General features: G+C 38.4%; 1 protein-coding gene across 5 annotated transcripts in view; it reads right to left on the reverse strand.

The window, feature by feature from the left end:
- LOC146484562 (mediator of RNA polymerase II transcription subunit 25-like) overlaps positions 1-23,308 on the reverse strand; it is a 29,439-nt gene that overhangs the window by 4,652 nt on the left and 1,479 nt on the right. For 3 of the 5 annotated variants that reach the window (XM_085104661.1, XM_085104660.1, XM_085104659.1), the window contains exons 2-21: positions 22,454-22,505; positions 20,733-20,857; positions 20,248-20,311; positions 19,852-19,892; positions 19,219-19,351; positions 18,443-18,508; positions 15,501-15,591; positions 13,824-13,925; positions 13,103-13,260; positions 11,791-11,914; positions 10,204-10,424; positions 9,171-9,250; positions 7,981-8,038; positions 6,825-6,941; positions 5,993-6,100; positions 4,455-4,478; positions 3,764-3,802; positions 2,791-2,973; positions 1,677-1,913; positions 545-730 (exon numbers count right to left, since the gene is read on the reverse strand). In XM_085104661.1, the coding sequence (XP_084960787.1) occupies positions 545-730; positions 1,677-1,913; positions 2,791-2,973; positions 3,764-3,802; positions 4,455-4,478; positions 5,993-6,100; positions 6,825-6,941; positions 7,981-8,038; positions 9,171-9,250; positions 10,204-10,424; positions 11,791-11,914; positions 13,103-13,260; positions 13,824-13,925; positions 15,501-15,591; positions 18,443-18,508; positions 19,219-19,351; positions 19,852-19,892; positions 20,248-20,311; positions 20,733-20,857; positions 22,454-22,505 (2,209 nt within the window). Of the gene's footprint in view, positions 1-532; positions 731-1,676; positions 1,914-2,790; positions 2,974-3,763; positions 3,803-4,454; positions 4,479-5,992; positions 6,101-6,824; positions 6,942-7,980; positions 8,039-9,170; positions 9,251-10,203; positions 10,425-11,790; positions 11,915-13,102; positions 13,261-13,823; positions 13,926-15,500; positions 15,592-18,442; positions 18,509-19,218; positions 19,352-19,851; positions 19,893-20,247; positions 20,312-20,732; positions 20,858-22,453; positions 22,506-23,308 lie in introns of all 5 variants that reach the window. The other 2 variants (XM_085104663.1, XM_085104658.1) reach the window with 2 other exon arrangements.

The following is a 23,308-nucleotide window of genomic DNA, read 5'->3' on the forward strand; positions in this document are numbered from 1 at the left end:
CCGTAAACGTGGTGCTTAATCTCTCTATCCTCAGTAGTGAGGATACTGATGACGTCATTACTTTAGTTTTAGTTTCTTTTCGGTCTCCTCACCACTTTTTCTTTGTAACTTAATTTTGAATTAATTTATTGTGTCTTGTTTCTAATTTCTTTGTGTGGCAAAATAATTCTTAAACAGTTAAACAATTTCCCGCTTTTGAACAGTTGTTTGTGCCAAGAGTCAGTAAAAATGTGTCGAGCGATAGATTTGACTATATAATCAAATGAAACTTATCCGATGGCTTTAATTAGAGATATGAATTTTATTTGCTCGAGTCAAAAACGGTATTTTAGCACTCGAAAATAAAGTTCATATCTTCGTGCCGCCGTGTAATATTCTCTCTATATATAAAAGATCAAGTCATGAAAATCAAGGGAATGATCACCAAACACAAATTGCTTTGATGTTTTAGCAATTTAATCATTACGATAATAAGTAAATGGAAACCGGCCGTGAGAATTTCTACGTTGATATCATAACAAAATAGGAACACTTGATACTTTACCTGCTGCTGAAGTTGTTGTCTTCGTGCCAGTAACTGTTGTTGTGGTATGAGCTGTGTCTGCTGCTGCTGTTGCTGCTGCTGCTGTTGTTGTTGTTGCTGTATTTGTTGCTGTTGCTGCTGCTGCTGCTGTAGTAGTTTCTGTTGTTGTTGTTTTAGCTGTAACTCCTGATATGCTTGGAAAGACCGCTAAAATGCACAGCAGAAAATCAGTTACCTCAGAAAGCCAACAGCTCCACTCAGCTTGTCTTACGAGCTTTTGATATAAAAAGTCGAACCTCCCTTTGCGACCACCTCTCGTAAGCGGCCACCTCTCATTAGCGACCACTTTTCCAAAATACCAAACGTTTTCAAGTCAAATCACTATAAATGGAACCTCTCGTAGGCGACCACCTCTCGTAAGCGACCACCTCCCGTAAGCGACCACTTTTAGAGATGATTGTTTAAAATTTTTAATTGTTTTTAAGCTTCCGTAGGCGACCACTTGACACACAATCTGCTGTTTCTCTCACGGGCGAAAATTGACTGTAACATATTGGCACACATCATTACAGCGGATGCCGTATTAAAATCTCACAGCCGGAGCTACCGGAAGTGTCTCCCGACATTGAAACAAATGATAACATATACATGCACTATAGTGTACACTGAAATAAACTTTCATCAGGTTGAATCCCTTATAGGAAAGAAACTCTCTTATCTTGTAAGTAGCATGCATGTACATGCACGACCGGTGATGACTCTCTCAACCTTGTATTATCCAACAGAAAAATTGTGGCGATAAAGAACGCCAACTGGATTATGTAACAACCAAACAAACGCCAAAGTTGTTGATGTGTTACGCTTGAAATGTATCATTGCAAACATGCCGTTTACTGTTTGCTCCTAAATCAGGCAGTCTAAAGAAAAGTTTTTACTTTGGGTTTCGATAAGCACTGGCAAAAGGGTTAGGTGTCCGCAATTACCATATGTAAATTACCCGAAATTTAACCCCCCCCCCCCCCCCCCCCCTTCCTCTGTGGTCTGACCTCCCGTAAGCGACCACATATCCTTGACATTATGGGTGGTCGCTTACCGGAGGTTCGACTGTATAAATTTATCTTGTGTTAGCCAGCGATACCAAGAGACTACTTACAGCAGCATTATCTGTTTGGTCCATGGAAAGCACAGACATATTGTGGGTCCCAGTACCCACTCCGCTGAATGTTAAGCCCATACTGGAGGCCACAGAGCCCTGGGCGCTGGTCACCATTCCCTCTGGGTTTTGACCTAACCCTGGTGTTGCAGTGGACATAAGCGCGGCTCCTCCAGAAGTCAGCAAAGACTGCTGGGAGACTTGTGACTGTTGCAGGGCAGTATTTTGCTGTTGAAACTAAAGACAGTACAAAAACAGTCAAACCAACCATTTGCCACAGGGCTTTAAATTCCAAACCCCAGAAACTGTGAGAAGACTGGTACGAGTAATGGATTGTGGGAACGTTTGGTAGACAGACGGACACCGCGCCGACAAATAAGTGCAACTATTAGGCATTTTCTCGGGGTAGCGAAAACGTTTTAACCTGTAAAAGAGTATTTCCTTTACAACTGACTGCTGAGAAATGCCCTTATTCATCCGTGAAATTTCTATCCGTCTACCCAAACGATCCCATAATCCCTCACTCGTCCCAGTCTCCCCGTAGTTCTGGAATGGAGAATTTTGCCACACAAAAGTATTTCTCTGCCGTTCAATTAGCAGAACCCAGAATGCAAGCAGTCCCTTTCTGGGTAGTCGAGAGGTTGCGCGAAATAGCCGACCGCGAGAAAGGGGGGCTTGAGGAGAGGCGGGAAAAAGGCCTCTCCCCCAGTCTCTTCTCGTTTATTTCTCTTCGCTGCAGTCTTGACTATCCAGAAAGGGACTGCTTGCAGTCTAAGCAGAACCCAAATAGTAAACGTTTAAAGCGCGGTTTTTACCAGCGACGCAAGTACAGTCGCAAACATTAGCCGGCGTGGTTATTTACCCGACGCAAGCATAAGCATAAGCACAAGGATCAAAATTTTGCGTTTTTTTGTGCTTGCGCTTGTGCTTGTGTCGCGAGAGGAAAATTACTTGAACTAACTGAGTGACCGCAGAAGGAATTAAGTTTTTCAAAAGTTACTCGACAAAAGAGACAATGATATTATTGAAATAACAGCAAAAACAAACCTTCACTAAAAACAGGGGATTTAGAAAAAATGGACTAGAATAGGGGCGTAATGATTGGAGTTCAGACCTGTCCTTGTGTCATGGCTGCTCCAGGGAAGGTCTGTTGCTGCTGCTGCTGTTGTTGTTGTTGTTGTTGTTGTTGCTGTGGCTGTTGCTGTGATTGTTGTTGTTGCTGCTGCTGTTGTCGTAGTTGCTGTTGTTGCTGCTGAATAGCCGCTTGCTGTAGAAAACGCTGCCGCTGAAGTTGAAACTGAGGAAAACAGAGTAAATTAGGAAGTAAAAATTGAATCGAAGTCGAAATCAGAAAAATCTTCTGACCTAGTGTGAATCAACACGACGGAAGCAGAAACAGAAGTCTCGCTTTCCATCAAAATGGAGGAAGGCCCATGTTTTTCGTTCTAAATTTCGCGCAAAGGGATTGGAAACGAGCTATATGATTGGTTGATTCTTCTGCTTGCGCTTCCGATTCCGATCAACCAGTTAACAGTCGATCACAAGCGACGGAATCAGCAGCGAAATCGGAAGAGAAAAGGAAACGTTTTGATGCTTGCGGTTTCGATTCCGTCGAGCTTACGTAAGTACGATTACGATTCTGTCTCCTCCGTTTTTTATTCACACTGGAATCAGTGGAAGGTTCCTTGTGTTTCCGATTCCGTCGGCAGTGTGAAACATCTTCATCATCATCTTTATTTATTGAAACACGGAACCCCTTTCATAAACATGCTCTTCCAGAGAACCCTGTAAAAGATACAATAACTCATACAATATGGGAAATAGGAGTATTAAATCTCAAGTATACATGAATAAATTACAAATGTAATACAATATGGAAAAATATATAATAAAACATACAGCCTTTCGCTCTTTCGTTTCGCGTTTCAAGCGGCAATGGAGCTTACATAGGTACGATGGTTTACCAAGCGAAACGAAAACAGAGCCTCCCTGTATACAGGTTACGGTAACATTGGAGTAAAAAACTTTATATTTTATTTTTTTAAGTTACAAAATGATCATCATGCCGTTATAGTGTAGTGGGATACCTTTGCAACTTGCTCCATTTTGTGTTTCTGGACAACGCTCTGAAATTAAAAATTGATCTTAGTACCAAAATAACTGAGGGCTTCAGTTCAAAACTGTGCTAAGTGAAGACCTGGTCTTTCAGGGACACCCAACGAGAAGACTTAAGCAGCATAATTTTAAATGCTCTCTCCTTTACTTCCACGTCGTTTTGTGGGCTTTTATAGACATACTTGGGTAAGCTAATATAGTTTGATCTGTTTAGCTACTTTAGCTGTAAATTTAAGCTGCAGAAAGGATCGGGAAAAGGATTCTATTTTCTGAATTTACGGGTTATTGTTGGCCAAACGAAAATGCTAGCTGACCTTATCTCGAACAGATAACCACCAAGGTGAGCCGCTGGGTGTCCATGGCTTTTGAAATCTAAACTAATCACCTCTGTACTTTACTTTGGCATACTGAACAGACTGGTTAACTTCTAAGAAACGCATTTGACAGTATTGAATTCTGGACCTGAAGGGCTCGAATTCGAAGAACTACCTACAATGATAATTATTGTGTTCCTATTGCTAAAATCGCGCAAAGTAAAAAAAAAAGGTAGTCAATCTTATGGTCGGTTGGTTAACAAAGGGAACCTTCCATGCAAATTATTGGAATTTTACCTATCAACTGGTAAAATAACAGTTCAATATTAGATATGTTTTTGATACATACCCTGATTCCCTCAACAAATTTCGCCTGCAGATTGAAAGGAAACATATCAAGAAAAGCTGATCAAATTCAAAGACAATGCTCTTTGTTTAGCGTCGCAAATACAGCCATAAAAGGAGATTTTGAAACAATAGCTTTAGCGCCAAACAATGGCTTATTAATTCAGGAGGGAAATTCAAACTCGCTGTTATTACAATAGCGAAATTCACGAGGGAAATTCAAAAACAGCCGATGACTGCACGAGTTCGAAATTTGCATATTTGGCGAAAGCGTCGCGTCGCGAGTGAAAGCGTGATGGTTTTAAACCAACACCTCTTCTTTAAGAGTCGCGCTAGCAACCGATGCTTTTGTTTTAAGACTAAATGACAACGGCCACATTGATCCTTTTCAATCAAACGGTCTAATCGGGCGAATTTTCCAATCCAAAGCGCGAGTTTTCATAAACGAAGCCTTTTTTTTCCTTTCCTTTTTTTTACGAGTAACAAGTTAGTTTTGAAATTCACAACTCTTGACCTGAAGTGAAACCATCGATAAAAGCTTCACTGTTTTGCGGCGTTGTGCTGCGCGCTATTATCAACTGATCCAAAATCGTATAAAATAATTTACCATTTCCAGGTTTCTTGCTTGGGGTCAATAACAATAATAGTAAACCTTCCGCAACTTTCCAAACCCCTCTCCCATAGTGTCGCTAATTTGACACGCCGACAATTTTGTGACGATTTGAAATTCATCTTCGCCGAGTCTCGGAACAATTCCCTAAGCGCAATAAACAACAAAAGGCTTTTGTTTGGACTTGTGAAGACGAATTTGACTCACTACAATAATTCGTAATACTACAGTTCCTCTCATTTCGTTCTGTGAAGTTTTTATTTTCCAATAAACGAGGAAGCGTTTTCAAGCCAACAACTTTGAGTTGAACAACTAGGAGTCGAACCCATGACCTTCCGATCCGAGTGGGTAGGGGTACTCCCCTATACAAGCTATATGTAGCTACCTACGACCACTGGGTATGGTTTTTCAGCCGTTTTGGTCAGAAATAGGGTAAACATTTTAACCATTTTGGTCCTAAAAAAATGGGTATGGATTCTAGACACCAGGTCTGAAAAAGCGTACCGAAAAATAACATATCGTGGTCTGAAATAGGGTCAGGGTTTGGAGAAGCGAACCGCCCTTGAAATCTAAAATTAAACTCCAGGGCTGAGTTGCTTGAAGCATGGTTAGCGCTAACCATTGGTTAAGAGGTATTAAAACCTATAGGTTGTCATGGTATTTAACCCGGATTAGCGCTAACCATGCTTCGAGCAACTGGGCCCAGGGCTTTTCAAAGACTTCAAGGAATAGCACGAACCCTGAAAGTTAAAATTATTACAAAGCAAAGCAGAATACTTATTTGGGTTATTAAAGGATGATTGTGCAACAGCTCTGACTTTATCTAAAGTTGGCTCCTTGTGATTTCACAAATTGCAACAAAGTATGGTGCGTGGCCACCACATATACAGTTTATCATAATATATAACACAATAAGGGACATACATACAGACCTGTTCAATTGGTATTAATCCAACAAAAGCACGCTTCTTGGGACTAAAAATCAAGAGGAGAACTTTGACATCACACTGCGGGACTGGTGGAAAATGCACACATCCGGCCTGAACAACAAACAAAACAAAACTTCAACAAACCTAGGGACTGTACGCAGTAAAAAAAAAAAAAAAAACACATGCTTGTATGCAAACTCGAATGTTAATGGAGTGTGAACATACATTCCTTTTACAAGGGTTTATTTAAGAATGCAGCAATGTGGCATAACATGTACCAAAACTAATTACATACATTGCAGCCTAAAATTCAAACCAGCATATCCTAAAGGCTGGTTCACACGACCAACGTAAAGGCAAACGCAAATGCAACGGCAAGCCCAAGAAAACACGCGTGTGAGCTACCACAGCGCAAATGCAAAAGCAAGCGCAAACGCAAGAAATGGAAAATTTTTCATTTTCCTGCGCGTGCATTTGCTCTTATATTTGGATTTCACATGTGTGAACTGGGGCAACGGAAAGGCAAACGCAAACGCAAAATGAAAAATAATCGTTCCATGTGTCTACGGTTTAAGTTCAAACCAGGATGGCGTCCATCTTTAATCTTGTCCCAGAGCCCTCGTTTCCCGAATGCTGGTCTACGGTAACGCGGACTCTGGGAAGAAGTTTGCCGCCATCTTGGGGTCGGAAATATGCGTGTGTATCTCATTCTGCTTGCGTTTGAGGTTGAGGTTTGAACGTCGCTTGTGCTTGCATCGCAAGTGTGAACCAGCCTTAATTGTTGCTGACAAAGTCACTGAACCAAAGTAAAATCTTTGATGATCTCTGTACTTACAAACTTGATTCCCTGTGATGCCATGACTCTGTAGAGAGCTTTTAATGACGCTGGATCATTGGCAGCAAAATGAAACGCAACTGTTTTGGAGTTTTGAAGAAGGGGTCCAAGCGTGGACTACGAGGTAAAAGAAAGGTATTTTGTTACGGGCAGTCTACATGTAGCTTGCGACAGGTGCCCTGGTGGGACAGAAGGGCAAAGGGAAAGCACAGTAATGAAGCGAGGAGAGAGGAAACTCCCTCTCGCTCCACGATTTTGATTCCCCAACCTTACACCAATCACATAATTATGACGCTATGGTTCAATGTTTGTTGTTCAACCAAAGTTGCTTGTTGACTGAACTGGACGTCCATTGTGACCCACTAAAATCGGTAAAAGTGAAGAACAGCTCACATTCACCGACTGCTAGTAGACTGTCGGCCAACTGATTATCGATAGTTAGCTACAGGAAAAAATTTGACTGAAACACCCTGAAACGTTTGACAAAATAGAAAAATGATGCAAAAGCAACAAAGTCTTTCAAAAAAACTTACCGAATAGAAAGCGTAGAAAGCTTAATTACATTCGCTTAGTTACCTTTACCCTATACATACTTTCCAGACGCCACTGTTTTGTTTCAAACTCAGATTAAACTGACGAACGACAGTTGGTGGAGGTGAGGTGTTCGTCACTTTTACCATAAAATCATTGAATGATGCTTTGGTATGAGACAGTTAATTTTCAACATTCAAACAGCACTTACTGTTGTTAAACATGAAGGTTTACAAAGGTGGATCAAAACAAAGTTCAGCAATAATCACTGAGCTTGAAGAATGCAGATGTGTGTATTTTATTTATTTCATTTGTGTTACTTTGTGATCACTTCAACTCGTTCAACTTCTACAGAAACGGCGAGGAGTGGCGTTCGGAAAGAGAATGAAAAAAATCACCGTCGTGTGTTTACGTTCTCCACAAAACCTTGAATTTGGTCATTTCACGTTCACTTCTTGTTTTGCAGAGTACTGCTAAGAAATGGACCAAAATTTAAAACCCACGTACAGAGTGATTGTTTTTACTCATTAAATCTATTGTCTTTGCCGTTGCCGTCGTTGTTGCTTAAGTTCACGAGTGACTTACGTTTTCCTTCCAGTATACCGTAGCAGAATGTTTAACTTACCAGCAGATTTTGAGGAATGAGCTGCATGATCAGCTTTGGAGGCCAATTGTTTGACTTGCTGTTCACATAAAAATAAAAACATATCAGGAAAAACTACAAAAGCTATCTGTAGGTTCCTGTAAGAAAAAAAGTACTCCACAAATTTTATTGCGAAATTACCAAAATCAAATCTTAAAAACAGATTCTTCAGTTTAATCACATCATGGGAACATCAAATCAAAACAGGTGTTCTTTTGTGTTGCATGCCTTCGCTAAAACGAGAAAAAAAAAAAAACAGTATTGCAATCTACAGTTTTTTAGAAGGAATCTGCCGACGAATCTACAAAGGCAAATTTGCAACAGAGGTCATCAAGTTGTTTGCCTACTAGTGCAAACTAGCACGTAAAATGGGATACCAAAACTGTGCTAGAAATTAGCAATGTGGCACAAAAAAGAACACCAGTTTGACTGTAATAAGCTTCTGAGGAAATGTTAAGAAGAAGGAAAACACATTTGAGTTGAAAATAAGACGTTTTAATCGTACTATGATCATCATCAGTTACGAGTAAGTCACAGCAACTTTACTAGCAAATGATGATGATCGTAGTACGATCGAAACATGTCTTATTTTTTTTTTTATCTTTGTCTTTAAATTATAACTAATAGTCTGCTTCTTTCAAGATCTGAGGAAATAAAAGGGTTTTTCTCATAGATGCTTTACAAATAAACTTCTTGGCTGTTCAAACGAATGCTATTCAATTAAAGTAGTGAATTAATAAAGGACAACTGCTATGGTCAGGATCTTGCACAGTTGACTATGCTTTGCAAATGTACACGTGTTATATGATGTGGCAACGCCAACGAAAACGTCACTTGAAAATATAACTTTGCGTTACTTGTGCTATTTCGCGGTTATTCCAATTCGTTCATCATGTACAATGTGGGTGGAGTATCCGGGAATTAAATTTATAGGAACGGTGCTCAAGTAAGGAATGAGAATGAAAAATTCACTGTCCTGTGGTCGCGTTCTCCACGAAACCTTGAATTTTGTCATTTCACGTTGTTGTTTTGCTGATGACGGCAAAGAAATGTACCAAGACATGTAATGCACGTGCAGGGCCATTGCTTTTGCTCATTAAACCTATTGTATTGTGGCGTTCTCGTTGCAGTCATCGTTGCTGAAGTTCCCTAGTGATAACAAGGGTACTTACAGTGAGTCCCCAGGGACAACGGACATGTGACACGCCAAAGACCGAGTTATCCTCTGCTGGGGGCCATTAGGGTCACGAACCTGAAGAAAAAAAAAAAGATTCTGCCTTTGCCACTAATAACAACAATAGGCTCAGGAGATCAAAGATTTTCTGAGCTTGTTGAGTGGTAAATTTACGTTAAGTTTGGCAATTTGACACAGTTTTGCCAAATAGGCCATTTTACAGTTGTGTGCTTAGTGGCCTGGCCTTGAATTAGAAGTGAGGCTGGGGGTGACCTTGTTTTGATACAAACCTCACTACTTTTCATACATGTATGTAAATGTACACTTGTTAGCATAAGAACAGCGTGGTATACATATGAAAAGCAATGAGGGTTGTATCAAAACAAGGTCAAACCCAGCCTCGCTTCCAATCCAAGGCCAGGTGAAACTGTAAAATGGGCTATTGTCAAATCTGTGAACATGGCTGGGTTCTATGTGTTGAGCTAATTTGCATAAGTTAAAAATTGTTTCTTGGTAATTAAAGGAAATTTGGCCAAATTCGTCAACTCTGTTGCAAGATTTCATCAAAATTGCATGCATTTTCCATTCAAGTTAAGCGAGGTTTCTTCTAGCTCATTTAAAATGTTTCTAAAGGCTAAATTTTTACTATACAAGAATGTACTTGTAACAAGCTTATTACCACGAGGAAATAAAGGTGGTTGTTGTTGTTGCTAATCTTAAACTTACACTAAAAGAAAAGTCTATGTCAAAACTGAGGGACAAAAAAAATCTTTTTGAAGAATCTTTATTTATTAATAATTAAACTCAAATCAAAGTTCACATTAACCCAGGAATAGCTTAATCGGGCTTTGAACAACTAGGCCCAGTTTTCTAAGGAGTATGAAATCTTCCCATCTATTAATTTTTATTGTTGCACCCTTTGGAGGTAACAGATTAGTGTATCCAGAGTTCAATACACTGCCAGACAAAACACTCTCTATAGTCCCTTTGTTATATTATATCATTTAGGACAAGAACAAGTTTTCACTTACAGTGTCTTGCCATTCCAGCTGTCCAGTCCAGGCTAAGGTCCTCTGAGACCCTGGTGTTGGGTTCATTTCTGTAGCCACTGGCTGTCCGGCACTGGCCACAGGAGGAACAGGTCTAGGGGCTTGATTGGCAGCAGTCTGTTGCCAGTTTGGTGCCGTGCTATTGAGGGGATCTGCAAGTGGATTGGTCTGGGGCTGGCCAGTGGTGGCAACCTGGTTTCTGACTGCAAAGTATACAATGTAGAGTACAGACTGAGTTGCAGTTGCATACGTCCACTTGTTTGAACACTCAGAGACAACAGGAGTCTCCTGTAGCTCAGTGGTAGCACATTCGCCTAGTAATCAGAAGGTCATTAGTTCAACTCTTGGTGGGAGAACTTGGATTTTCTTTTTTCCAAGTACACAGCTGTCACCGACACCATTATTTCACCAGGCTTAAAACGTCACATCACATTTCTTTCATATATGCTACTCATTGACATTCAAATCCTAGCAGTACGCAGGATGTTTGTTCCATGAACCTAGTATAATGGCTTTAGCTCCCACAAGTCTCCTGTAACTCAGTGGTAGACCATCCACACTAGCATCACTTTCAAGAATAATACATTATTCTCATTCATTCACCGGGCTGGAAATATACCATCATATTTATTTCATATACCACACGTTCGACATTCAAATCCTAAGCGTATGCAGGACGTTTGTCCCATGAACCTAGTTTAATGGCCTTACCTCCCACGAGTCTCCTGTAGCTCAGAGGTAGAGCATCCGAACTAGTAATCAGAAGTGTCATGAGTTTGACTCCTGAATGAGAACTCAGATTTTCCCTTTCAAGTATGCCTCTGTCACTGACTGAAAACAGCTATCCAAAAAATTGTGTTTGAAAAAGTGGGGGTCTGGGATCGGAAGAAACAGGTTTCAGCTTTCCTTGACGTTTCCATGACTTCCTACTGACCACCTTTTTACATCATAAATCCTTTGATCACTCTTACTTTCTCTGCTCTTGAACGTTTTTCTTGGCTTATGTCTGGTGCTTAAATCTTGGTCAAAACTAGTTGAGGAAAATGTGAATTTTGGCCACATAATATTATACACTGTATTTTAATTTCCCTCAAGAAAAACACCATCTGGACAGCTGTGGACCAACAGTGATGAGGGGAAGGGGGGTGGGGGGGATGAGTTGTTGACACATCACTGTAGATGTAGAATTTGTAGATTGACAAAAACTTTCTTTACAATTTTGTACAAGATTGTAACAGCTCTGACAAAGGAAACACTAATTCTTCATTTCTTTTAAATCTCTTGCTGTAAGAAAATATTAATTATTACATCCAAATGGATATTTAACACTATGTCCCTTATGCCTGACTTGAGCATTGAACTGAAATGTACTGTTCCAGAAAAAATTCACACCCACCCCAAGGAAGGTCATTAGAAATTCTGAGCAGGAGGGGGCTCTTAAAAGCCAAAATTTTAGAAGTAAAGTATGAAGCTAAACTGGAATATTTTCCTGGGGGGAGGGAGGTGCAAAACAAAAAACCTTACATGGGGGGAGTATGGATATTTCCTGGAACTGCACCATGTACTTACATGCAATGCTCAAGATTTCTCTAGCTTTTTGCTGAGCTGCTTCTAAATTACCATTCAAGCCTGGAGCCTGTGTTTGCTGAGGAGGGGTCACCATCATGCCCTGTGCAGAAATTGCATGCGGAGCCTAAAACAGTAATATTGATGTTAAAACAGATGTTTTAAACATAACTGTAGAGCATCCAACTATCAATCCCAAGCTGTACAAAGTAATAATGAATGCTACATCATGTATCTGAACAATATCTTCTATTTTTGCAGGATTGCCACTTGTCACGGTGAAGAAACCCTTAACTTTCTGCTGATATGAGGACTAATTTTCACTGACTATCCAAAACAAATCCTTTCACAATAAGCTGGTGTTGATGAAGCCAGAGAAATCAAATATTTTTTCAAAAACTCATTAATAATTCATAAGCTCATTGACCTATCAAATGGTCGATGAAACATTATGTGCAGTGGTTTTAAAACCTGATAAAACCTCCTCCTTATTAGTATGCGGTGTTAAATGTTTTTCTAGAATGCTTATTTCCAACGTTCACAAAAGCATCATTGTTATGTACTCTCTTGACACACGCTTCCAGGAATGTTTTTGAAGTTGTTCAAAAAACTTGCAGCACATGTTTTGCCGGGTCTAATCCACTCGGCTGATCCTCGTGGTTTTAAATCCAGATAAAACATTGCTGCTCGTGTTTTAAACATTATGAAATGCATGTACAGTCCAACATTTACATCTACATGCACAGTGGAAATATTTAAGAAAACTGTGAACACTAGAAATATTTCTGGAATGTTCATTGTGTTGGGATAGAAAACCAATAATTAAAAATGAGATGAAAAAACCTGCAGTCTGTAACAATAATTTTTTTTTTGTGGTTTGATTTTCACCTCAGATCAGTCACAGAACAATAAACATTCCAGAAATAATATTTAGTGTTCACAGTGTTCTAAGTATCTCTGTGAGTAGACACTGTATCACAGATCTGGAAAAACCTTTTTTTCCAGAGAAGGAACCACATCTGAAACTAGTGGAATCTTGAACGATAAAACCAGCACAGAATAATTAACAAACGGGAGATTATACTTTTTGTTTAATATCCTTAATTTTTAGTAACACTCATGACTGATAAACACTGTTTACCTTCTATGTTACCAAGCCTTAAGGTTTACATGGATTCAAAAAAGATTTTTTACTTTACCATTTTTTGCTCTAATTTCTTCCCACTCTGTACTAACTGTATGTAAAATAATTATACATGTTTTGAATTGAATTGTTTATCTGATTGCTGTACTTTAAAGTTAATCACTGCTGTACCTGAGATATTGAAACATTTGGAGTTGGTGTAACTCCCAGCATGCTAACTGGAGCCTTTGTTAGCTGCGGCAGTTTAACTTCTGTATGTAATGACTGACGATTACTTGCAGTTCCAGCAGTCTTCAATGACTTCTTTGGGTTCTCTGGACTTTCATTGACTTAACAGCAAAAGAATTATTCACTATTAGCAACAACAACAACAACATCATGATACAGTAACACGATGCCTGCTTCAAATCAGCACATGTAAATGAATGAAAGAACTGACTCTGTTATTACCATGCTGGACCCATCAACTTGGAAAAAGGGATGTCTTAACATTACCATAACTAGTCTTAGACTAAAATAAGTGCTGGAACAACTATGTCTCAAGCAATCCATTGTCAATAATGCTGACATTGAGCAATGACTTGTTTGAGTTATTATAAACCTCTCCACAGTAAGGTTGTAACAATTATTGCTTCTGTAGGTGTGTTCTCAATGAAAAAAAAAAAAAAAACATAACAGTGGCCACAACAGCTAGTATGTCTGAATAATCCAGTGTTTGGCAGAGCTAACGGAGGATTTAGATCATCTAGACACAAATGAATAAAGCTGGACACATAATGTGCAAATGTAATGGGAAACGTCTGGTGTTCTGAAGTGCATTTCTCATTATTTTCTCCCATACAGTGTAAGAACTATGTGAAAGCTAGAATTTGTATGCTGATAACACACATACCATTAGTGGTCATTGGACCAGCAGCCACCGAAACAGGCTTCATGTTACCATCAGCCAGACTTTTTGGCAAATCAGTTAAACTTTGTGAATTCTTGAGATTAACTGGTGAGGAATAGAGAAATGTAATGTCTCATTCATACATGTACATGTCAGTAGATTTCAGAACTGCACCTTCTGAATCTTTTTCTGTAAAACTACTCTACAGTAAATACAACTACAGTAACAATTTAAGCTTGCATAGCAATATTTCGAAAGTAAAATATTTTCCCAAAAAAATGCAGTGAGAATTAATTGAAAATATTTCACTTTTGATCTTAATAAAAAAAAAAAAAATGGTCAGTCTTAGCTATTAAAAAGAATACCATGATTAAACACTGGAAAAAAGTAGGTCACCACCATTCATTACACAAGTGAAGTGCCTTTTTGATAAAGGAATGACCTACCTTAATAGAAAAATAGATAAACTTTTGTTGTACAAACTGCTTTTAACTGATCAAGAACCTGTTCTAATAATTATTACATAATCAAGTGTCTAAGTACCTACATGTATCAGTATTTTATAACGTTAGTAGAAGCTTCAGATCTTGTAAAAGATGGTATTTTGGCTTTATCCAAGTGAACGTACTGAATATAGAAATGCGTCAAGCCTTAATTTGCGGTACTCAGTAGACTCGCAGTGTTTACGTTTGTTCCGGGTAATCGATCTTATCACTCACACTGGACCCGAATGAAATTTTGCAAAATTGAAGTTTCCTATTTTACCCCAAGCCCTTAACCAACGGAATTGCCTTGCATCTTTAAAGTCAACTGAACGATTACATTTTGCGGCCAGAGACAGTAAATGCTTGAGGTTAAGAGTGAGGGAAAGTTCATGGTAAGTCAACAAAATATTTAATATGCAAATCGGAACCCAAGTGCGCTGGAGGAAAGAAGTCTGTTGAATTTACTGAAGATTTTATTCCGGGTCGTAATTTATTTTTGTGACTTAATTTCATGGATCCGGAGCTACGATATCTTTCGTTCCTGGTTTACGAAACTGTCTGATTTCGCAGTAAAGCTAGTTCCCGCGTTCCTAGCTACATCTCATGATTATTTTGAACTAAATGGAAGCCAACTACAAGAGCCACCCTCCGTTAGGCTCTCGTTTCACACTGTGTTTAGGCGACCACATTCTACTTCAACGCGTGTCATGCCATTCTAACGGAATCGTTACCCGTTTAACAGGTGCTGGTTTATTCTAGCGGATCCTAGCGGCTTCTCTAGCCGTGCTAACGGATACAGATTGTTTGCTAACGGTTATGCTGTCCAGTCTAATGGTCTGATGCTAACGGCTAACGGATACATGTCTTTTGCTAACGGCTGCAATATCCATTCTAACGGCCCGATGCTAACGTCTAACGGTTGGGCTTACGCCTCTAACGTTCTTAAGAAAACTTTCTAACGGATGACTAACGGATGCTTAACGCTTTTGCCCGTTTAAGGGATAAGCGTTAAGGTACGTTTTCCCGTGCACGGTCACAAATGATTTCAACAATCACTCATTTTCAATTTCTGAATATTTGTACTTCATGTGTAAGTTCTTTTTTTGTTCAAATTAGTTGATGCAGGATTTTTATGTGTCTATTCCTCTAGACTTTCAATGTTTTTTTGCAGTCAGTAAACAAATAACGAACTTACGTGGTAAATCAAGGCCCTGAATGCACACAAGGTGGCTGGAATCTTTGGAGTAATCCTTTGACAAAGCACCTTTACTGTCAACTGTCAAAGACTATAAACAGAAATTAGGAAGAATTAAAAGTGTCAAAACATTTCAAAAAATATGAAATGTAATACTTTGCTTTAACCCTATTATATGTTTTCATTCCCTCATAATTCCACCTTTGTAATCCTAGTTTATTATATGCATGTATTTTGTTGTTCCTTATAAATAAAAATGATAAATGCTTTGTTTATAGTGGAAATGCACTTAGCTACCCAAAGCTAGTTTACAGGCATTCCACTCAGAAATAACAGGAAACAATTAAATAAATAATCAAATCGAACATAACACATTAAAAATTCCAACTGGCAGGAGGCAAACCAGCTTGCTATTTACAAGTGTGGCCAAGGCAGGACTTGAACCCGGGACCTCCGGATCTCAAGTCCGGCGCCCTTACCACTGGGCCACGCCACCTCCTATATACACTGTTTTCTGAGTAACAGTTTTTCTCAATCTCTTTACAACTGGTAATGATGTGAGCTACATTGAAACATGTATCACATTAAATTTTAAAATGTCATTTTATTTACAAAAAAAGTCAAAAAATTTATAAATACTCTATCAGGGTTGTCGCTAAGCGCCGGCTGCCGGCGAAATTCGCCGGCTGGGAAAGAGGTTATCGCCGGCTGAATTTTGGGTGGCAAGCACTCGGTTAAAAGGGCAATGAACAGTTCTTTAGTTACCCACAAGCAATTGTTCGATTTAGAATAACATATTTTAAGTGAAAAGGTTGAATAAACTCCTGACTACCTTTAGTATCGATGCCATAAAGTAATTGAAATAAAGTCTTGTTTTGAGAACTTGTTTACCGTGTCCTCTCTCGGTTTTCTGCGTCCGCCATCTTGTCAACACGAAGCTTGGTAGCCCTCGCATTCAAGGCGTTGCGAAAGATTGGGAACGAGGTTGTTACCAGGTATTTGTGTCAGATTGGAGAAAGAAGAAGTCTTTCTCTGTAGCATGACAGAGAAAAAGAACACGAAGGAACTTCTTCGTAATGTTTTAATACATGTTTATGCTCATGAATAGCAAGAAGAACTGGGCAAACGGAGGAACAACTAAACAAACCAGAAACGTAAACGGTCTGCCGAGTGCTCGAGGGGCGAAAACGAACGAACGAGAAACCGAGTGAACGAACCCGCGAAACTGGATGAACAGCTGAACGACCGAGTGGACAGCTCTTTTGTTTGCTGTTCTAAGCGTTTATAAGAATCGATTTTCTGATATTCTAGTGCAAACTTAAAAGCACTTATCTTTTCGGAACGAATGGAAAGCGATGTAGCTTTCGTTCTCATTACTTTAATGTTAAGTAAATGTTGAAAATCTTACGCACGTATTTTCATTTTTAATGTTAGAGTATACACGGCATTCATGAAAAACGGGTTTTAGTTAGATTAGATTAGTTGTAGTTAGGTTTTGAATTTTTTTTAGGAGAGTTAGGTTATTTCTAATTTTTCTACTCCTGATGGATTTTACCGTGTTTAAATAAAGAACTATATATTCAAGATCTAGTGAGCTCACCAAAAAGAGAATTAAGACAACAGCATAGATTGACGAACAGAAGTAAAACAAAGCACTGTCTGTTCAGAAGCCAGGTCTGTCATTCTCCTTAGAGGCACAGTGAACAGACCTGGTAGAGCGTTCAAGGAACGCCAAACATCGAAAACCACACGAAGGAAGTATGGAAACGTCAAAGCGAGGGAGAAAATTTTGAATAAATTCAGGGTGAATCTCTGTACCACACGTTTCAAACTGCGGCACCACAGCTGACCTTCTCTTTAATGGTTGTTTCTTTTTGCATAAAAGAGCCCCTAGATTTCACCAGAGTGCACCAAATTGAATTAAAATTTTCAAAATTTCCTGGGGAGGCCCCCCAGACCCCCCTAATGGGAGGGGGCGACCCCCTCCCATACCTACCCCTCCGTCGGCTACGCCGACGGCAGAAGGCACTTCGCGCGTTCTTTAGCCGGCTCAATTTCTCAGCTAACCGGCAGACAAATTTCTTAGCTACAACCCTGCTCTATGAACTAAGAAGAGTACTTAAATTACATGGACTACGATTTGAACAAGGACTACCACAAAACAAATCCAAGTAACAGGAGAGGAGGACTTGATCCTGGGACCTCTCAATTACAAGTCTGGTATCTTGACCACTTATTCAAGCCACCTTCTCTTGCTAAATTGTGCAATTCAGGGTGGGGGGGGGGGGGGGGTGGGATCATTCTGACACAATTACAATTACAATTACAATTACAATTACAATAAATTACAATAATCACAATTTTAATTAAAATTGTCCTTGCATGTGATATACTGTATTAGAGACCTCATAATTTGAGTTTGAATTCAAGATTGAGTATGAGTAACACTTTTCAATTTCAATCCAGCCAGTTCCGCAGAACTCTCACTCTTTCCTGTTCCTTAATTACCAACAGACAAATTAGTGAGGCAAGTGATTATCTAAGGCATGGGAACTGGAATCGAAAAGTTGTACAGGTCTGCACTATAGCTCGTACTTGTACTCAGATCTAAATGTCCCTATTACTCAACCAATTTCTCCTTCAATGTAGGACTTGAGGCAAGAATGTCACAATTGACCTTTTTTACAATAATTAAAAGATGTCTGATAAAACATGCACCAAAACTCAATTTTTTTAATGTCAAATTGTACAGTCATAAACTTTTGTATTGAACCATTCAACTGTGCACCATTCTGCCTAACTGCTACAATTATTGTCTGATTAATGTTATTTGAAATATTCAGTGACAGACTCTATTTAGCCATTAGGCTCCCAATAAAGTATCTATTCTCGTTTAAAACATACCAAAAACATCAAAATCAAAATAAAACAAAAATTCTCACCTTTTCAAACACCCTCTGAAGTGCAGGAATTTTTCTGGGAGCAATAATGGAAAGATGGATTCCTTTCTGAAATAATAATAATAATAATAATAATAATAATAATAATAATAATAATAATAATAATAATAATAATAATAATAATAATAATAATAATAATAATAATAATAATAACAAAAATTGGAGAAGGAGAGTAAGATGAAGCTAATTTATTTGAAGATGTTATACATGTAATTCAAACCCACAAACAGATCAAAGCAAAAAAAAAAAAAATAGAAAAATGTTCTTCATTCTGAAGTGCCACTAAGATTTTGTCCAAAGGTTGCCATGGTAAATGTACAAGGGGAACCGACACAACTTACTGATTGAAGCAGCTATTTGGTTATTTTAACAATAAAGTAATTGTTAAAAATCCCAACTGCTGGGAGGCAGACCTGTTGGCTATTTACATACATGTAGCGTGGCCTTGGATTTGAAAACGGGGCTACCGTGAAACAAATTCAAGTAGCCAGAGAGCGACTTTAAAACCCGGTCCTCTGGATTACAACAAATACGGTGCTCTGGACACTAGGTCACAGCACCTCTTCTAACAATTCTGTAAGCTGGCCACAGAAGAGCTACTCTGGAGAAATTTGGATTATAAGGCAACAAAATTGTCACTTGTTCCCTTGCACCATCGAGACCCTTAATTGTGCTATGATACAAAATTACACTACAAGCTAATATTGTTGTCAGCTAATACAGTCCTGCAAAGCAGAACTAGTAAGTAGTCTTAATACCTTTTTGCCCATTTCTTCAGCCAGTTGTTCAACAGTTTTGTCAAAATAATCCTCAGCACAGCCACACTCACGACTTGGCAACCCAAATGGAGGTGAGTTACACACAACCATACAGCTTTTACGGACAATACCTCTGTGAAAAATTTACAAATCAGTGTTACGATTACAATAAGTGTAATATTTAATATTAAAGCTGTTCTCCTGAGCTGTACTTTCCCAAGATCCCTTAGTTTGCCTCCGCTTGAGTGTCAAAATTTAGACACAGAAGGCAAAAAATATAGGGAAGTAAGCACAATACGGCAAATATACTTGTTATTATAAGGACCTGAGTGTAAAATGGCTTGTGGTGTGTGTAATATTTAAGGTTTTTTTTTACAATAATAATCCTGGCCAGTTCATATACATTATAAGAAGACATTCAAATAACCCGTCAGACAGAAATCTGTGTGACAGAAAACTATCTTAAATTAATATCAATTTAGGAGGCAAATCTTTCTTCCTGTCCTGATTTACTCAAGATACAGTAATGTAAATACAAATTGTTCAAGATGGTTTTCTGTTTTGTAGACAAGTGTATCACAGGGTGTAATAATAATAAAAAATAAAATTAATACTTAACAGCAGTAAACTTACTTGTAACCTTGACCTCTTTGAAGAGTTCGTTCATCAAATATCTGAAGGTAAAAAACAACATTTTATAACTTTTAATAGGAATACAATATGTCAGTCTTACTATTTTGGGCCCGCATAGAACAATGCTGAGAAGAGGTTTAAATGTCAAATAAGCGATTCGAATCAATTTGTTGGTTTCGCGTCATATTAAAAATAATTATTAACAGTTTATTAAACAGTACCATTTATTCTAACTATGGTAGAATGATCAATTACAACTTATTAAACACAAGAAAAACCATGGCCTTCATCATCGTAATCACCAACACAGTTCTCCACACTTGAAGGCTCACAAAGCTATAAAAGGCATGCCCCTAAACTCTTCTTTCGCCCAATAAATCTTACTGAGTTACAAACCTGTAAAGCAATGCTAAGAGCTTCAGCTAATAAGCTGTACTCCTCACAGCCACCACCTTCAAATCTGAAATAACACAAATCTCAAGTAAATGCATGATAATAAATTATTATCATCCATTTGCAGCAACTGTCCAAATAAATGTAAATTAGTAATAATCAAAGATTAGGGAGTGCGTTTGATGATCTTGACTCCTGTTATCCACCCCTGCAAAATCTGCGAGGGATGCCAAATACGTGTCCCAAGATCCATCCATTGATTGATTGTCCCATACAATCTCAACTCTAGTTTGTATTTTAATTCGTTCTTTCTACGTCGAATGCAACAAAAATTATGGAAATTATTTCATTTACAGTGGAACCCTGCCATGGTCAATAATATTCATGGTTGCAGTAACAGAGTCCCACTGCATCAAAGGAGAAGAGATTGTGAAACAGGACTCTTTTTTTTCAGAATACCCATTTACATGAAGTTTTGAGTAACTTACTTCACTTCCTTTAGATATTGTAGTATTTCCTTTGCATCTCTTGTTTCCTTGACATACTGAACTGCTGGTTCTGGAGTGTGGCCAATTGTTCCATACACCACAAGGCCATATTGGTTTGGACCATACTGACGAGTAATCAGTTAGTAATAAATCAGTGTTGTTTCCAATATTGAACATTGCTACAAATAACATGTAATTGTTCCAATAATCAGCTGCATGATTCTGCCATATTATTTGCACCAAACTGAGAAGTAAACGTCAGGTAATATGGGAAACATTTTCCTGTAACTCAACCAGCAAAAATGGTTGCATCACAAGCTGTTACTAATATGTTGTGTATCTTATTACCAACTCCATATGCAATAAATTTTACAGTTATCTAGGAACTACAGTGTATGTCCACCACCTGCAGTACGGAAATTTGTTGCGTACAGAGGTTGTGGTAATATTTTTTTTCTGTTTAAGGTTTCTGCATACATTCAAGGATTATCCTCCATGAAATCTTTTTTGTGCGCGCTGTTTTAAAATATATCCTGGAAAACGTTATGTCACCGTAAAGCTTATAAAATGAATAATCTGAAATAAAACTTTCTTAAAGCCGTAGTTGTCAACATGGCTATGCTGCCAACAAATGGAACACAACTTAAGAACTCCTTAAGAGTCTTGTGAATAGGGGAATCGATAAAATGGATTATTGCCAGAAAAATATTCATTTACTTGAAAAAACCTCACACAGAATTCGAAACTACTTCTGATCAGTAAACGTAATCCCCACATTCAAGGAAGCGACAACAGAATGCAACAGAAGAACAAAAGAAGAAAATGGCTGGAAGCACTGGTTTACCATTACTGCCACAAATGCATAGACCAGTTGAAGAATCACTGCCTTCAATAGACTATGATTTAACAGACTTAGCTACCTGTAGTGAGCGAATTTTGAGTAATGGTGCCAATTTCATTAGATTAATCCCAGTTGATGTAGACCGCTGTTCATCACTGACTGCAACTGTTTGATTGAACCTACATGTAGGTTGTCACTGGTAGCCAGCACACACTATATTTCTTAGTCAAGCAGTTTTTCTTTCCTCGGGCTTCCCTATAGGTTTCACCCAAGTCGACTTTTCTCCTTCAGTACATTTCATGGCGCACTAGACTGACTTTCTTGCAATGAGATTATTCTTAGCAACACCAAACTGTTTCAAATGCCATGTAAATTAATGGTAATTCAAGATTGCGGATGAATAATTTGCTAGCAAAAAATATGTCAAAAGGGTGCTGAATGCCAAATTCGAATAATTTTTTTACTGGATTATGACATTTTAATGTATATATTAACTGGGTTCCCAAAACAGTAATTTTCATGGATATTTATGAAAATTTTATTTCATTAATTTCAACATTAATACTTATCTAACCAAAAAGCGAAAAAAGAATTTTGAAAATTTTAACTGCTACTTCATATACAGTAATATTGTAAATGGTTTGAACCCAGAGAGTCTGACTCTGAAGATGACTTCTGCTCAGGTTGTTGAAACGTCAGTGAAAGTCACCTTAAACAGTCCTTCTCAGGACTACACTCACTTGGATGATCATAATTTACTTACTTATGACATATACAGTAACGTTAAACAACATTTACAACCCATCAATCTATCTTTTGTTCTATTTCTAATCATCCACATTACACACCTACCACACCATACTGATGACATACTACATACCTCATCTCCAAAAGTATACTCTGACTCCATAGGAATCCCCCCATTGAAAGAACTATACAAAAGATGACAAGACAATACATTACAATTAACTGATATAATTTTTTTTCAACTAATTCACAATTGTGTAATTCCACAAAATATCCCCACCTCTCCCCTCTAAGACCTCCTTCTCCCACCCCTCTGAAACTTCATGCTTTCTTTAAATTCTCTCCCCCCCCCCCCCCCCCACCCCACCACAGGAAATTTCTAATCCCTTCTGTGGGATGAGGCACATTGATATTCTGGAACTACCACCCCAAAGGCCCATGCCAGGCTTCTTGTGCCATTAGTGATGTCATAGGTTTTTAGCAACCAAAGGTACTTTCAAGATAATCAGCTGATGCAGTGAGATAGCATCTTGCAAATCATCCCCAAAAGGAAACAGATCAGGGCCCGGAACGCTAACGCCCAATTAAAAGTTAACCGAGGTTTTCATCTTGCTTGTTAAAAATGTTTATAACAGCTGCTTTTAAGCTAAAGGTAACAGAAAGTCTAAATCAAAACTGAAAGGGAAAAATCTCTTGGAAAAATGCTTAGGATTTGCTAATCCGGCTTTGAACAACTGGGTCCTGATGAATCAGGCCAGGGTTACAGATACACAAACTATACAGGAAGAGAAGATCTTAGGCTGCTAATTAACTATTGAAATCAAAAAAAGAAAATAGGGGGGAACAATGCATTTTTCAAAGAAAATTGAGCTTCAATTTTGAAATAATACCATACATGTACATTATATACTGGTATTTTAAAGCTTTTTGGAATTATTGTTGCTTCATTATCTATGAAAAATACATGGTTACCTCCAATTTTCTTTTT

The sequence above is a fragment of the Pavona decussata genome, unplaced genomic scaffold (genome assembly GCF_977016875.1).
Source record: "Pavona decussata unplaced genomic scaffold, jaPavDecu1.1 SCAFFOLD_32, whole genome shotgun sequence".
NCBI classification, from domain to species: domain Eukaryota; kingdom Metazoa; phylum Cnidaria; class Anthozoa; order Scleractinia; family Agariciidae; genus Pavona; species Pavona decussata.